This window comes from Rhopalosiphum padi, chromosome 3 (genome assembly GCF_020882245.1).
Source record: "Rhopalosiphum padi isolate XX-2018 chromosome 3, ASM2088224v1, whole genome shotgun sequence".
In the NCBI taxonomy this organism is placed as follows: Eukaryota; Metazoa; Arthropoda; class Insecta; order Hemiptera; family Aphididae; genus Rhopalosiphum; species Rhopalosiphum padi.
In genome coordinates this window covers 34270196-34288780 of record NC_083599.1, presented here as the reverse complement: position 1 = coordinate 34288780, position 18585 = coordinate 34270196, and the positions used below count along the sequence as shown (strand labels likewise).

At 26.9% G+C, this 18585-nt stretch overlaps 1 protein-coding gene across 1 annotated transcript in view; it reads left to right on the top strand.

Moving 5' to 3' along the window:
* LOC132926491 (uncharacterized) overlaps positions 1-17928 on the top strand; it is a 40618-nt gene extending 22690 nt beyond the window's left edge. The window contains exons 2-3 of the mRNA XM_060990857.1: positions 16511-16627; positions 17611-17928. Coding sequence (XP_060846840.1) covers positions 16511-16627; positions 17611-17630 — 137 coding nt within the window. The 3' untranslated portion in view covers positions 17631-17928. The remainder of the gene's footprint in view (positions 1-16510; positions 16628-17610) is intronic.
* The last annotated feature ends 657 nt before the right edge of the window (positions 17929-18585 follow it).

Here is an 18585-nt window from a genome sequence, read left to right as displayed (position 1 = left end):
CGAGCACCAAGCTAAAAAAGATAAAAAATAAATTGTATTAACGCAGTAAACCACAAATACATTTAAGAAACTAGAAAGTGTTGTGGGGCTTATTCATTCCAGATGTACGATATTGATTTTTTTTCCTCGATTTGGTAGGCCCTATAAGCACTTAGTGATATAAATGTTCAAATAAAATATGACAATTGTATGGTTAAATATTTTGATTTTTAAATATAAAAACGTCGTATATAATGATGTCAATATAGGCACAAAACCGATATTGTATTTTACTTAGAACGTAGCCACGTAGATTCCTATGAACTAATAATGAATATATGATTTACAGACGTATTTGTAACGTACGGGATATTTCAAGCATGAAATATCACCATTGAAATTATTTTACATTGATGGGAAATCGTAAAATTTGTTCTCGACGAATAATATGGTTCATTTTTCATAAAAAATTTAAAACGTTTGTTTGGTTTCACTTGGTTTAATTTGTCTTGAATTCGGTAACAACACATTGTCGTTAACCAGCTATTAGCTAATTATTATTCAGAGTTTGGGTAATAGTCGGGAATAGAATTTCACATTAGATTAATATCTCATTACATTTATAATATTTGTTAATCGCTGTTGATGATTCATCGTCTGAACACGAACAATATCTTAATACGTCTCGGCGTCGTCTTACCATATCGTCCTGGCGTCGTCTTACCATATCGTCTTGGCGTCGTCTTACCGTCATCTTGGCGTCGTATTGCCGTCGTCTTGGCGTCGTATTCACTCTTATACGTCATAATATAAAAGATATGTCCATAGGTATATAACATGGGTACTTATTTATATGTGCGTATGGGTATTGTGTGTACAAACCGTCTGTAAAAGAAATCGAATAAAATCATTTTATTTAAAAAAAAAAGTGTTAAATGGAAAAATATGTATTCCTCGGAAATCGTTCCTTAGATAATAATAAGATAATAAAGGTTTGGTCGGGTAGTAGTCTACAGGATTACAATTATTTACTATGCCTGTCATGCGTATGGCGACAGCGTTATTAAATATTCAGTTTCAGAAACGATACAATCGCGACAGAATACCGAAGATCTAATCTCTCTCGGTGGGCACAAAATTAATTGAAAACCTTTTTTTCTCCAAAAGTAATAAATTATGTCTGACCCGTGTTCACATTGATCCCGACATTAGTTTGGAACAACACATTATACTTATATATATGAATATAATATATATATAGTGCCGATAACCGGTCCTTATTTTTACCCCCCAAAATGCATGTATTCAACAACGGTGTAACATGCCCATATACTTTTTCTGTAGGTGTATCCCAAGATTCAAGAATATTATTCCTTAGTATTTCATAATATATTTAAAAAGAGACGTAATAATATGACGATAAAAACAACGTTTTAATAATTCGAAATAAATACCTACTACGTTAAAAACAGAAAAAAGTATAAACTTAATATTATTACAAAACAAAAATGAGTATGAAAAATATCCTTACAAGAGTGTAAAAATCGATTAATTTGCTTACACTTGATAATTAATCATTTTAATTATAGAATAAAATAATTATCTAATAATGTAATATATAGGTAGGTAGTATGTATTAATATATATGTAACAGGTACTATAGTTGAGACTTATACAAGGTAATAATATGGTAAACGGTCATTTTGTACTGTCCATTGTTTAAAATGCAAAACATTATTAAAAGTGCGAAACGCGGACACTTTGTACGGTGGGGTAAAAAGGTACTTTGCAGAACGCGGACACCGGGACACTTTGTACTATTATATACATAAAGTATATATTATAAATATAAGTTTTATACATAAGTAGTAACTAATAATTATGTATAGTGTTTATTATTAAAATTTTTATTATTTTTATTTTTATTAGCTAATATTCTAAAAATTTGTAATAGTAAAAACTATTACTAAACTATTTTCATGTTATACTACCTTTTGACTTATTTATATTATTATAATAATGATATTATTGATTATTTGTTTATTTAGATTATTATTATACAAATATAATCAATATTTTATAACAATTTTATTTTTATTTTTTCTATTTTAATAATTAACACTATACATAATTATTAGTTACTACTTATGTATAAAACTTATATTTATAATATATACTTTATGTATATAATAGTACAAAGTGTCCGCGTTTCGCACTTTTAATGCCTTACCGTACAAAGTGACCTAGAACCTAATAATATGTATTATTATTATTATAAATTATTTATATTTAAATAAAAATGTAACGTGATCCATAAAAACTTCTCTTTTTATATTCCTTCTTCAAATAATATAGTATGTTAGATTTGAACTTCGGATTTTCATATATGAATATCAGTTTGAGTCTACTTTTCAGTACTTTTAAAAACTGAAAAATATTTGAATGCACGAATAATATAACATTTAAATTAATTTTGAGTGAAATGATTTGCATGTATTGCTAGTACCACTAGTATACCGATAGTAAGTACGTATTTACGATAATATATATGTGACTTGGTCCGTATTGACGGTCGAAATTTACTTTGTAGATAATTATAATTTTTTTAAAATAGAATTAAAAACATTTTTTTCTTCTTTTGTTCTTTGATTAATGGTTTTTATAGCCATCACATTTTCATAAAATCAGTTATATTAATTTCATTGGGTTTTAAAAATTAATGATCAAAAACCAATTTTAACCTTGTAGATGCAACTCATGACCGCTGAGCGCTGATATTTCGTGGACGCAATTCAAACGTGTTTGGCGAAAACCGTGGACGTATCCGATTGTTGCAACGTATATTTTTATTTTTTAAGTACGCAATTCGCACGCTGCCCTTAAAATATTATTGCGAATTATTACACACCCGAAAAAACGAATATTTTTAATAATTTTAACAACATTACACCTATAAGCGTAGCTACTAAAATATTTGATTAATTTTTATACTGAGATTTTTTTCATCGAAATATCCATTTTGCCCAGGGCACTCCCTCCTCCCGGCTCCCGCCGCAATTCCATACTTCTATAGCCACAAACAAAGGGAATTGAACCGACAGGTGTTTAAGCGCTATATTTCTTTTAGTCGTTTTTAATGTTCTTGATTTTGTATAATAATTATTTTTATATCTGTTCCTACAGTGTTTGTAGTGTTATATAGTCGCGAGTTTATGTAGATAGAAGAACCATTGGTTGTTTTAAACGTTTTATTAAATCTACATAATATTATTACTACAATATTATATCACACTTTATCGTCACCGCCATCGATGGCCGTTTTATATTATTATTCATTATGGGTAAGCTAAAACCTTATGACCTGTCAGTGTGAGCGCGATCATGAATATTTAATGTAAACGCCCCACGACTGCATAGGCTCGAGACGTGAGTGGTTTATATAGGTATATTGCAGCAGGCGTAGATGACGTCGTGCAGTGTACCGGAATCGTATAATAATTTTTTCGTTTCGTCATCGTGATTTAAAATCATTCACATTTTTTGTACACAAAAAATATAGTGTCGTCAAATTGTGTAGGTATAACACCTATATTATATACCTACTTAAAATACACCTAATGAGTAATGGATGTAATTAATGTAGCTTATGTCGACTTCGCCGAACTGGAGTTTACTACCAATATTCCATTTTGCTATCTATGCCGGTTTAATTAGACTCAGAAAAACATTTCCAAGCATTCGATGTCTCGCGGTATCCCGATATAATTAATAGGTACCGGTTTTAATAGGTTTTAAAAATCTTCCCAGTATGTCGGCAATACCAATATATATTATAAGCCTATAATAATGGTAGGTATCTACCTGACTACCTACCTAATACATTATATTTATATGCAGTAGTGGCGTATTTAAGGTTTGTTCAGGAAAGAGATATTATACGCATAGTAATGCGTTGATATTATACGTATAAATACTAAGGAATATGAAAAATGTGTAATAATTAGTTTTTAATTAATCTTTTTTTCTTTTTTTTTATCATAGTAAAATTTTTAATTTCTCGTTTAAATTGTATCGTCAATAACCTCCAGTTTTAATGTTTGGTGAATGGTAGACATTACATTGAAATGGCCAGTCTATTTAATATGCTTTAAAATTAAAATCAATTAACAACTGTATCTTTTAGTAATATTATTAGTAGAGTTAGTTTAATTAAAATAATAAGACAATGCTAATCAAACATTCTTCAAAGCGACTTAGAAGTAAGCATCGACTCGTATACTAATTAAGTTGTTCATTAAAATATAATTTAAAATATTTTTTATTTGTATAGGTAATATTAATATAAATTTATCAAACATATACCAAATAACCAAATGTTAGGAACATTTTCAAGTTAGTTGATTCAATTTTAATCGTGATTAAATATATAATAATTTCATTATGTGTAATTATAATAATACCTATACTGTATTAATAAAAATACCTAATATACATAATTAAAAAAGTTGTAAATTTAATGTCCAAGTAATATAATGCTGATCTATCATACTAATGTGACAACATCTTTTATCTATGACAATTCCCTAGTTTCTTATTTTCGCCATTTTTGAGGGGTTGTGCATATTATATTCAAGAGTGAATGATTTCATGTTAGTGCAAATACTGATTAGTTAATTATTATGATAACTAAAAAATGAATATTATTAAAATAGTATTTATGAGTTAAAATATTAAAAATATCAATATGATATATACAATATATACATATATATACATCATGTCAAATAGGTATGTGTGATAATATATATATAAATACACCATGTCAAATAGGTATGTATAATAATATATATATATATATATATAAATACATCATGTCAAATAAGTATGTATGATAATATGTATATATAGGATGTATATATAGATAAATAAAATGATAGTAAATAGAGAAGTTAAGAGTCAGGCAGTACTCAGGGTAAAATTTTTATTATACTTGAGCATCCAAATGTCTTTCAGGTGAAACGGGTTATCCTCTTTGAGAGACAGTGGTTAGTATTTTGACCATATTTTTTTTGTCGTTCAAGGGCAGTGGTTAATATTTTAACCACCTATTAGGGCCATTCTTACTATGTCCGGTCAAGTGTCGGTTAACGCTAACCGGCTGATAACAGATTTTATTACCGGCAGAATCCTGCCGGTTAAGTGTCCGTTAACGTTTAAGTGGATATTGTAAGAACGGCCCTTAAATTATTTTAAGTATTAGTTTTTGGACGGTGGTTAGCATATCAACCACCTTATTATCAGTCTAAACATGTATCAAACATTATAATATCACTGTTGTTAGTCTGATATAATTTTCCTCGTTTTTAATCATTAATTATCATTTTTATTTTAGTGGTCGGTGGTGGCTGATTAGCTCGTGCCAACGACACTAGTTCCCCGCAAGGTATCGGAAGGTTAAAAAAGAGTGAAGCCGTTTAAAGTTGTATGAGATTATATTTTAAAGTGGTAAAACAATAAAATTCGTGTCGAATAAAACGCGCCGTAAGACGAAGTCACGGTCGTGTCACACCCCTGCATTCCGGTACCTATACTGTATTGTCTGTATTACGATACACTTAGTTTGGTTTCTCACATAGGTACTGGCAGTGGCGTATTTAGGGATTTGTCATGGGGAGGGTCCAGACAATTTTCATAATCTTTGGCCCCCACACCCCCCAATTACTCTTTATTAAATAAATTTATATAAAAAATCAATTGACAATTAAGATTTATATAACAAAATCCAACTTTTTGGGCTTAATGCTATTTCATCAATAATTTCATTAACATCTAGATATATGTTCCGATGAATAGACATCATAGCTAGTCCATTTAGCCTCGTCTACATAATATAAATTAAAAATACAATACAAATAAGTTATATTGTTATATAGTAGATATTATTAGTAGACGTTGTCTTTGTGAAAAAATTTGTTGTTTTAGACATTTTTAAGACACAAAATTAACGTACAAAAAACAAAACACAAACAACAGTAAGAGGGTCGTCCAGTATCAAAACAACGAATAACAAAAGTAATCATTAATCACGATCATAATATCACAGAATAATTCTGTGATAATATTTACTGAATACTGATAAATAATTGTATCAATATCCGTGGCAGGTTTTTTTACAAAACAGAATAGGTCAATTTTAACTACTCTGTAGTTGTTCCCCCAAGTAGCCTAGTAAGTTAACAGCCGAAGATAATCCACCATAGAGTAATATACTTTTATCGATTTCCAAGGCGTGTCAACCATGCATAACAATTTATGATAACATTTTTTTTCCTGATTACGTAAAAAATAATATTTTACACAGAATATATTATATATGTATACTAGACGTTTAGATACGTATTTATGGAGCCCATGGGGGGGGGGGGGTCCGGATCCCATGGACCCCTCCCCCTGTAAATACGCCACTAGGTACTGGTATTTTGAATTATTCTCCAAACTCAAAAGACATAATTATTTATTATATTAAAACAAATATGTAAATATGTGTACGTTATAGATTATAGTAGGAATATCCTACATGAGATTTTTAATCTAGGGGCCCCTCAAAACTGGGAGCCCTTGTTGTGAATTGCACACCCAACACTCCCGATAATTGCTCCACTGGTCGTGTGCGTGGTCTATAGGTGACGGGAGACGTACAGAAGGTCGACTCAAAGTCGGCGGTGACTCGAGCGGGTACACGGCGGCGTTCGCCAATAAGGGTCAGTTATTAGTATTTTATACGTTTAAGGACACGAGTAGGGAAATATAATTCAAATATATGCACAAATGACGGCTGACAATGACTAGACAAAATATAACATATGATTGGTATAATCACGACGAGTAAAGATAATATTAGGAATTGGGTTGCGGTAACAAGATAATATAATACACAATAGTTGATAAGAATAACAATAATTGACAATGATAATAATTCACGTGATAGTGTGGGACCAAGTCACCAATTCATCAATGTTTCACGTCTTGCGCAAATTCGGTTTTTTTCGAAGTCAATATTCGTCTCTCAATAAGTTATGTATTGCACGAAAAAACATTTAAAAATATGCCATATTTTTAATGATTATAATAGACAATAGTAATAAAATCTGTAGCTACATGCAACTGTTTATATAAAAAAAATAATATATTAGATTTTCGTGATCCAAAATTAAATTTACGCGTGACTGTGTGAGTCAATCTAATAGCATATAATAATATAGGGTTACAACAAGAAACGTGTTCCTAGTCTCTAGAGAGTAGAGATACATTTATTTTTTTAAATTTGTTGATAACATTAATATTGAAATCGATCGAGTAGGTATAGTTTCTGAAATTAGATAGGTACTTGCAATTATTTACTACAACGATACATTTTCTTGTAGGGCGCGTATACACGCATATAATACTTAAATGAAACTATTATTGCCTATATAAAACTCCTTTAAACCGGCATGTTTCTAATCCCTTGAGTATTATTGTATTACAATTATGTACTAACAAACTTAAATACAAATGATTATTATTTATATTTTGTATTTTATGCATCATAAATACTAAATGTAGAGACATGTAGACTATAGAAGTGTTGGTTGAATGCACAATTTTTGAATTTCAACAGTGACAAAAATAATGTTTACGTTAAATACATTTACATAAAAATTACCATCTCATCATATTCATTTTATTGAAAAATTAGGTACTTTTTATTAATTACTGATTTATAACTATTAATTATTCAATCAATATTATAAAAAGTATACATAGGTATTGGTAAATGTTATTATAAATAATAATAATAAAAAGTATATATATATATATATATATATGAATAATGAAATAAAAATATTTAACTAAAACAATTACAATAAACTAAAATTAAGTTAAAATTAGGCTTTGTAAGACAACATATGTATTAAATGATTAAATGTTTTAATAGATACATACCTTTAATCTAAGAACTATTTTATTTGTGTGTATGTATTTAAATTTACAAATAATCAATTTAAAAGGACTTGTCACTCGCATAAGTTATCTCTGTCATACCAACGCATAGCATACGAAAATATACGACATACGTCTTGTAAATTTCTAATTTTAAGTTGTTAGCATAAATATTAGAGTTAAGTGATCTATTATCAAACCTATGGGTAATAACATTATTTGTGTTCCCTCCTTAGATTTCATGGTATTTTAGTATGGAAATTATGACTATTTAAAATATTGGTATTTTAAAATGTTCATAATTTATTTAAAATATACATATCGTAAACAATTAACGAGAGAACACAAATAATATTCCGGAATTATAACTGTTGAACTTACATTTAGGTATGTAGGTATGTTATATATTAGTAGGATAGAAACAACTCATACGGGTATAACGTCCTCTTAAAGTCTTAAAGTCAACTGTTGTATAAACTATCCCAATAGCTGAATATTTAAGTTTAAATACTTAAAAAAGAATGTAAAAGTAAAACATTACGAAATAATATCAGAAATTGTATGTAATAAGTACTTGAGTAAAACTAATATTTAAATACATTAAATGCATTTAATTATATTATATAATGTTTAAGATTTATATTTAACTAGTAAAAATACTTCAATTAATAATTTTCTTAGCTTAAAAAAAAGTATCTAATTCAAAGATATTTAAATAGACAATTAAAATAACACAAAAAAAGACAGATTTAACCATTTAAATTTTGTTTTACATTATATGAAACATTTGAAACATTGAATACATTATAATTTATAAGCAATATTACTGTTAATATATTTTATGAGAAATCTATGGTTTGGAAATAAACAATAAACATATAATTTGATACTGTCAAGGCCTTTTAAAGTAATAATAATATAAAAATTTAAGTGATGTAGATTTGAGGCTTGGTTTGTCTGTCAGGTAATATACGTCTAGTACACAACAGTGAAACTTTCATACTACGAAGTCCCATATTTCATTGAACATAACATTTTGTTAAATGGAATATCGTTGTATGAAAGTTTCGCTGTATATTTGTACAGTACAAATATGTAGATATTATTTCCATGTATTTATTTTCTTTGAAACACAATCCCAATAATCTATAAAGCAGTATAATATGATTTCTTCATTCTTCTTCCTGGTACTATTGGAAGTATCCTGGTTAATTATTCTTTGATGTGTAAAGAAAATCGTGGAACCTTCGTCTTCCATCTTCATCCTATAACCAAATAATTTTTAAAAACATGACAAACAACATTACAAAATATATATATCCACAGTATAAATTGACTAATTAATTTCATTGAATTCATCAACTACTCTATTTTTACAGCTAGGTACACATAACTAAGTACCTTAATTATATAATGGGATATTTTGAAAACTTGATTAACAGGATCCTTTTTTTGTGATTGGACAATTCAATTTTTTCTTTTTATTACATTCTACCCTTGTCGTTGTTGAACGTATAAAGTATAAAACATTAAAGTACATAAATAACAGTCGGTAAATAATATAATTGACTTATCATTATTCATTGGTATTGTAATGAGTGTAATAATCACATTATTATTATCTCAAGAACCATTTTTTTTAAATATTATTTCATTTCTCTGGAGCTATTAATACCTACAATTGGTATGTTTCCAAACATGGTGTTTTTAAATTAAATAAATTTATAAATATTTCTTGATGACTTAACCTCCAGTCATTAGTAATCTAAGACGAGAGTTACCGCATGCATATAAATATTGTGTACGAATGAGTAAAATATATTAGAAAATTTGAGCCAAGATGAACGATATTATAACATAAAATAAAAGTAGTTTATACAAAGCAAAAAAAAATTAAATATAATATTTTATATGTATTTTAAGAAGATTATCATATTATAATGGGGTTTTTAATCTTTATTAATTCAAATATCATATTGAAAAAATGATTAAATTATTTTTTTGTAAAACATTTAAAAGTAAATAATTTAGTGATGATTGAGTTAATAGTTAATAAAATGAAAATACAACAAAGTGAGGGAACATTCATTCAATATCAATGGTGGATCAATAGAACATAGTGATAATTTATTGGAAATTTCTTTTGATAAATAACATATAATATTTAATATTATAATTTTATAATTGTCTATAATGCAGGTATTGAGTATTTGATTACACAAATAAATAAATATATGTATGTAATAATAATAATGATAATATATGTAAATGTTTGTTTAATTTTAACTTCTCGCAATTCAGTTTTCAATAGTTTGAACAACATAAATTGCAAGAAAAGTCAATTAAATTTATTTTATTTTTTATTAATTCTTCTTGATATACAGTAGCCTTGACTGTGACGGTTAACAGAAATTTTACAATAAAAGTGTATATTATGTATACCTATTTAAAGTTAAAATTTTTTATTTTATTATTAACTACAATAAACTCCCTAATAAGTCTATAAGTAACTGCTACCTGTTTAAGTACTAACATTTTAGGAAAACAATCTGAATAAATTGTTTGGTTCATCCTATGTGCATAATAGTTTATGGCCAGTTAAATTTAACCATTTTTTAATACAAATTAACAAAGAATGACGTTTAACCAACTTTTTATTGTCATAGAACGTTTCCATTAAATAGGCCAGGCGGACTGTTGTAATCAGAATTGAGAAAAATATTATCTAGATAATTATTTGAATAAAAATGTATTTGAAAATTTTTTAATCATAATGTTTACACAAAATACAAATATATTATAGGATGATTTATATTTATTTTTATACTATATTATATCAAGTGATTATTCTATTACAAACTACTCATTATTTCAAAAAGTATTGATATTTTTACGTGGTTTCTAGTTGTTAACCGATCTAATTTCACATTTTCTAAAGCAGAATATTATATTATTATTATTATTATTATTTTCATTAAATAAGTAAAATCCATAACATAAATGTCCATTGAGTAAACAGTATAGGTATTAATATATGAATATGATTGTTATAAACACTAGGTTTGTTTTATACATTTTAAGATTTAAGTATTATATTATATTAGTATTTGGACTCATAAAAATTGAATTTAGGACATATAGTTTGTGAATTATCATTATTATTTTATTTTATTAAGCATTAGCATATTTACATGCCATTCATATAATCATATACCATGACATGTAGCTTTTGCAGTTGTGCATTAAAGCATATACCTATTATCCTATACAGGAAGAGGTAGGTACGTAAATTGAACAACTTGTAATAATGTTTTTATATACAGTAGAATTCGCTTAATAGGGACAGATTGCATAGTCCTGAACGAATGTATCGGTTTTAGTTATTCGGTTAATCGGGACAGTCGGATAATGAGGACAAATAGGTCACCGCCCAATGTATCCCAATTAAGCGAATTCTACTGTATATTAACACAAATATATTTCAAATTTTAATAGTTGAAAATTAATAATAGTTGTTGTATTTATGTGAATAAATTTATATTTAAACCTATATAATATTTTTACATATATTATTTGTTAATGTCAATTTATTGTTAAAGAAAATTAGATAAATAGACGTGAACAATATTTTTTTTTTTGTAAAATGGTTACTTTTTAGACTTAAAAGTAAAGTAATTTCATTAAAATTTTATTTGAGCCTGTGCAAAGTAACTAAATAATTTTAATCCCTAAATTACTAAAATAGTCACTTTTTTATTTTTTTTTTAAAGTCAACATACTCAATTACTGTATAAAACTGAATCATTAAACTGTGAATAATAATTGTATTAAAAGTATATTCTTAGAAGTTTGGGTACTTACTATAAAATAATACAAATATTTAATTACTCCTTTAAAAGTTGTATTTCTTCTTATTACCAGATTTAATTGATCTTTTAAATCCAGTAAGGAGTATTCATATTTTTTCATTCTTTGAAATTTGACACTGATAGTACAAAACAAACATTACCAATTAGTAAAAAATGTATTTATTTGGTTTTTATTTTTAGCAACATATAACATGTTTACATAAATATGTTATTCATGAACAAAAATATTAAATAATAATAAAATCAGCATTAAAATGATAAATGTTCACTTTTACTTGAAGAAAAAACCACAATTTACAATAGATTTGTTTAATAATATATTTATTTATACTAACATATATACATATTATATACGCTTATTTATGAAGATGATTTAATTTTTTTTTCATTACATACATGATCATTAAAAATATTTTAAACACATTTACCTTGGCAAAACTCAAAAGTATGCAGAGTAAACATTTTATTATTTGATTCAGTTGATTACAATACAAATTTGAAACTAGGTCAGAATTTCATTATATTATGTTTTAATAGCTCTTAGAAATGAATTATATTGTGTTTATCGTACCTACACAAATTGTTTGTTTATAAAGCTCTACAATCTTTTGTTCCTTATTACTTATAGTATTGCCTCTATAAGTGTTTTGTTTATCAAATAGATACTACTCGATTAGAAACAATATTAAGTTCATTATATATGTATTATATAAGCTAAGACTTTACTTCAATAGGTACTAAAAAGGGAATTTAATTTATTAACGTTTAAGCATGAATTGTTTTTCTTAAATAATATATGAATTTTTGAATTTGATTTGTTGTGCTAATGTTTTACTCGAGGCTCAACTATAATAACCTATGATATTATTTACTTTCAATTATAGTTATGTAGTTATTACTTATTAAGGATCTACTCATAAATTCATTAATAATTTGTACAGACCATTCCATTGGCGTTCACTCATAGGTAGCCAAGAACAGAAATCACTGAACGACTACTGATGATGTTGCTGGTTCACTTTGCACAGTGGAACTTTTGCTGTTTGATTTGTCGACTTTGACCGGGATTCATATAGACATCGCCTCATTGCCGGAGCTGCTTTCAAATTTCCTTAGTACCCGTACTTTAGCGAAAGTCACGTCTATTAAATGTGGGTTTTCGGACGATTTCATATTGGAAAGATCGGCTAAATGAGAAATTAAAATTTATTCTCCAAAAGTCGTACGAATTCGACGTAATTTTAATATTATTAGATATATTATAATATACTACGCATTAGCATAGCCGAATGTTAGCGTCTATCGATTACTCGATACGAAACATTAACAACGATAAGTTATCATTGATAACAAAAGGGCACGCCGCGGTAGCTAGACGTGGTCATACCATGGTTTCTGAATAACTATACCACCCACCTTAAGCCGCGTTCTCAGTCTGCCGCCGGCAACTACAAACAGCAATGGCGGCACTCCATTATTGTGTTGGCTTGACGTTGCCAACACTCGGTGTATTCCAGATTATTCCTCTCAGTACTACGCACATAATATCACGATATCTATCGATTTCGAGCGTAAAAACATCCAAACGGACAATAGTGATAATACTGATAACTCATTTTATAGTGGTTTTAGAGAAAAATCACTGCTAACAAAATTTAAAGTCAACAATTGTTTGGAGAAAACCGAATATATTGTTTTTTTCAAAAAAGTACCTATTCAATAAAAAAGACGTTTATTAAAAAAATTAATTTGTTTTTTATACATTAAATTCATCGAGGATTCAGGAGAGGGCCACCAACAAAATAAAGTTATAAATTATATTATTTATTTTTTAAAATAAAAATAATAATTTCGGTGCTTTCCGCTATTGTCGTACAACTTTTGGTAGTTGGTTATCGATTGAATGAAATAGAAAGTAGAAAGGTGTAACATTTTGTTTTCGAGCACCCCCTGTTAAAATTTTCTGGATCCGCGCCTATCTGGGAAGAATTTAAGTATTTAATAACGTAATATGAGATTATTTTCAAAATATAATCATTAATCATAGTTGCGTAGCTGGAGCTCAATCTAGGGGGCAGGCTATATTTAAAGATTGTTATAGGTACACCACAAAATATCGCGAGGAATTAAGCTATAACGATGATTAAAACATCACTAATAACAAGTTCCAAGGGGAGGCGGGCATACACCTATAGCCCTCCCACAGCTACGCCACTAATTAATCATATTTCGGGGTTCACTCTAAAACCACTAGATAAAGTGATTCTAATTTTCTATAAAACTATAATTAAAGTGTACTGTACGATTTTTACGTAAAAATTACTTATAAACATTGGTATTATTAATTAATTGTTATTTTTATTTGTTACATTAAAATTGATACTCAGGTAACAAATTTACCTGGAATGTTTAAATAATTTTGAGTATTTTAGTCTTTAGATTTTGAAAAGGGTTTATATATAAATATAATATTTATTATTTTATTAATTGTATACATATAGTTGCAGTATATCTATTTAATTTTAGTTTTCAATAACTGTTTTCATTTTCATAGTAGAAGTAGTGTTGGCCCGAGATATTATGGCGCCCTTGGCAAATTTTTAAAAGGTGCCTTTAAAAATATAGCTTATATAACATTTTTTATTGTAGATGAATGTATTACACACTGTTATTATAAACATTTTAATTATATAAAAACATCAAAAGTTTTAACAATTTTTTGAGCACCTAGTGCTTTCCAGTGACAGGCCGCAACTCAGTAAAAGGTAGTTCTAAATTCTAATTCTATACAAAAATAATTCATACATAAAGTTATATTTTTATTATAATATATTTAAATAAAAGTAAGTGTAGTAAAGAATATTACAATAACTTTCGGCGTTTTCTCATTAATGTAAATATGTATTTATTACGTTTTTAAAATTGATTGTTTGTGTTTTGATGCTGTTTATGCTCAATAATCAATATTGCCAACTTTAATAGTCGATGTCGCAGGTTTCTAATATACCCTCAAATTTTACTAGGGGTATAAATATACTAGGTAATTTATACTCCCCTTATGTAATATTATTTAATGTTTATAAATCAACATCCTATAAACATGAAATATAATAATATCTCAACCTCTTGGAAACATGTGTCTATAACATTGCAAAGATATTAGTGTGATGTTGCTAAAAATTCTACAAATACCTATTTATATTACGTATATATATATATTTATACATAGCTTTATTATAGCTATTTATTTATAAATTAATCTTATTAACATGATATAAATAACCTACATTGAATATTATTAGATTATAATTTGTATAGCAATAATAGGTAGTTATATTATTTTATTTTATTCACTAGGGGCTGATGAAACTCGATTCCGGTGTGTAGAAGCCATCTTGGAGGTGGTTGAGTAAAAATCGTTTCACCGGAAATTCGGTAGGGAATAGTGATCGGGTGTTTAGAAATTGGTCACTAAAAATGTGATAAAGCCGATTACTGTATTTGTGAGTTTTTCTATAACTTATCAGTTATAAATCGGTGTAAAAGTTGTCCCATCACATGCCTGGTTCTTTTTTGAATTCAAAAATAATAAAAACATGCCGAAAATTGTAATGAGTGTCTATAGCTATCAGTCATCAATCGACGTAACACCGTGTACCGTCGCATGCTCGGTTTTTTTCGAATGAATAAAAAAAAATATTAATATGAAAAATGGTTATAATTTACCCAATTTTGGGGATCTAGCTACTAGCCCTCAACCAATCCGAATCGATACCTGTATTCCTAACGAGAAAATGTTAAAGTCGATTGCCATGTTTGAGTATTTAAAAAAAGGTTTTTTTTATTTAATAAAATATCATACTTATTGTTCATTATTCTATCATTTAATTTTTCATTACAAGTTACAACACTTCACAATCCACATACATAATTAATAATCTTAGTTATCTTAATTATCTTAGCAATCTCGATTGTGGAAATGTTATTAAATACAACTATAATACACCAGTCCTACAATAGCTAGGTGTTAGTCGATAGGGTTAGGCGTAGGTCCCATTAGATAATTAAAAGTAATGGAAGTTATGATTGAGGATCGAATCCAGAGTAACCATGATTATTTTTTGACTTTTTTCCAGTTTCTTATATTTTATGTTGAATTATAACATCTAATAAATTTTAGATAGATATTTCTAGGAAGTTTCATTTGTAACATCTAAGAATTGTTGATATAATGTTGTAAACGATATTGTATATATGTTACTATAACTTATGAAACATCATCAAATTTGGACATTTGCAGTTACCGCAACTTTAATGTAACGTAAAAGTAACAATCAACAAAATATTACAAGTTAATTTGAAACTTCTGTGAAACGTTTATGTGACATAACATTGCATAGTGGGCATATACCTTATAGATAGTCAAAATCGCAAAAATATGCAACAAATATACAAATACAAGGAAAATAATAAAAAATATACACGAAAATTGTAATTATTTACATCACAAAAATTTAAAATATTAATAGAAATAACATTAATATTGGTTTTTATATTTAAATATCGTAAAAAGGTATTATAAATACATAAATTAATAAGTATTAATAATATTGTATAATATCAATAATAATATTAAATAATATAAATAATAGATGTTTTTACATTTTATTTATTACAAGTCTATCTGTCAATCTATCGCGCCTCCAGTACCAAAAAAACAACTATAATACAAAATTACGCAGTACCTATTTTTATAGATGGAAGAGAATCACCTATGAAAGCCAGAACACTAACCGGTAAATATCTAGTTATTATAGTGAAGCTTTAAGTTAAGATTAAAAATTTCAATTTTTGATAACCGATATTTTGTATGTTAATTTATATAATTTAAAAAAAATTAATTGTTTCACTTTCAATAATTAAATATTTATTTCGGCCTGACAATACTTATATATAACTAATTTAAGTTTTTATTCCAATTTCTTAATTTTATGTTCATTTCACGATGATTATAAATTATAATAGGTACTTAAAAATAAGTAATCAGTTTCGCTGTTTAACTAACCTAACGATAAGATACAGCTATTATTATTTCTATTAAAAGCTCAGAATAATTATCAAATAAAAAGCGGAATATGGAGTTCAATTAATAAAATTTAAAAAAAAAATATTGTCAGGCTGAATTAAGAATAATTATACATAGTTACGTTATTTGCGTGTAGCTATTGACAACCCGTATTCAAGCATTCAGTTAATATTTATGTTCTAAAACTATTATTGTAGTATTATTCAATAGTCGAGTTTACATACAGAATTCGTTCGCGTTAATATAAACGTTAAAAATGGATATAAGGCACACATTTATCAAAACAATTAACATTTCTCATAAAAATTCTCTAATTTCCAAATTATCTCCTTTGTCTTCTATAATTTCATGATGCTGCATCACGGAACTTTACAGAACGATTACAATGTCATTTGATTTTTCCATTTGTATGAATTTGTTATGGCATTTTTTGTGACATATTGTGTTACACGATCATTTGTAAATTGTTTTAAATAATTTAACTTTTTTGCAATGAAGACATTTCTTTAGCCAAATCAAATGAATTGTTAATTATAAACTACAATAATAGTTTTAAAATTATTAACTGAATGCTTGAATAACATGGATTGTCAAATAGATGACAAAAACCACTTCTATGATCCATTAAGTAAGTTAAAAAAAGGATTTTTTTTCTTTATCTATTTATTAATATTTTGTTAATTGTTAATTTAGATGTCAATATGTCAGACTAAATAAAACTGTTTGGTTTTTAATTCAAAAAGACCCGAGACGGCCGAGACACAGCAATTGGAAACATATTACTATTAAAATTATCTAAAAGAAAGTAAGCTTCCTTGACATTAAATCAAGCAAACAAAATTATTTGCTTAATGATAAAGCACGAGAAGGATATTATATATTTTTAAGCTCGTTTGCATTATAAACTAAAATATTAATAAAAATCACTTTTGTGTTAAAATTTTTTTAAATTTCAAATCTTTTTGATACAGTTAAAAATGTGTTAGTTTTCTTTTTCTGTTCATACCTATTTTATATTTTTTACATATTTCATATATATTGTTAAATGTAATTAAATTTGTACCTTTTGAAATGGAAAATTGTTTTGAAAAATAAATGATTTATTTTATTCATGTAAACAACTCAGTTATTTGGAAAACATATATACATATTTCAATTTAATTAAAGATTTTATTTTTAGAAACTGTTCAATAATAGTCATCAAATATAGTAAGATATTTTTTAATGATGATTATTATTGATTTTAATATATAATTGTATTCAAAATAATGTCGAAATATGAATGACTAGCTGTTTTGTCACGGCGTTGCCTTTGAATTAGATGCGTTAATAATGTGTGAAGCTTACGTCGATCAAACTGTATTCTAAGTGTATTCGAATAATTACGTGTTTAACAGTCGCAAGATGTTAAAAAATGGTAGTGAAATACGTCAAAAGGCAGCGGCGTTATTATTTAGAATATTTAAACATATTTTTAGTACTCTAGCAACCGCTTAGAATAAATAACAAACAATTATTAAACAATTAAAAAATACATATATCTATAGGCTATAGCTATATAAAAAAATCCCCTTTACCCCCTTAGAGGTTGAATTTTTTTTAGTTATATAATTAGTAATAGCTTGGATTTCATTTCATTAATTATCGAAATGCTTTTATGTAATTTAA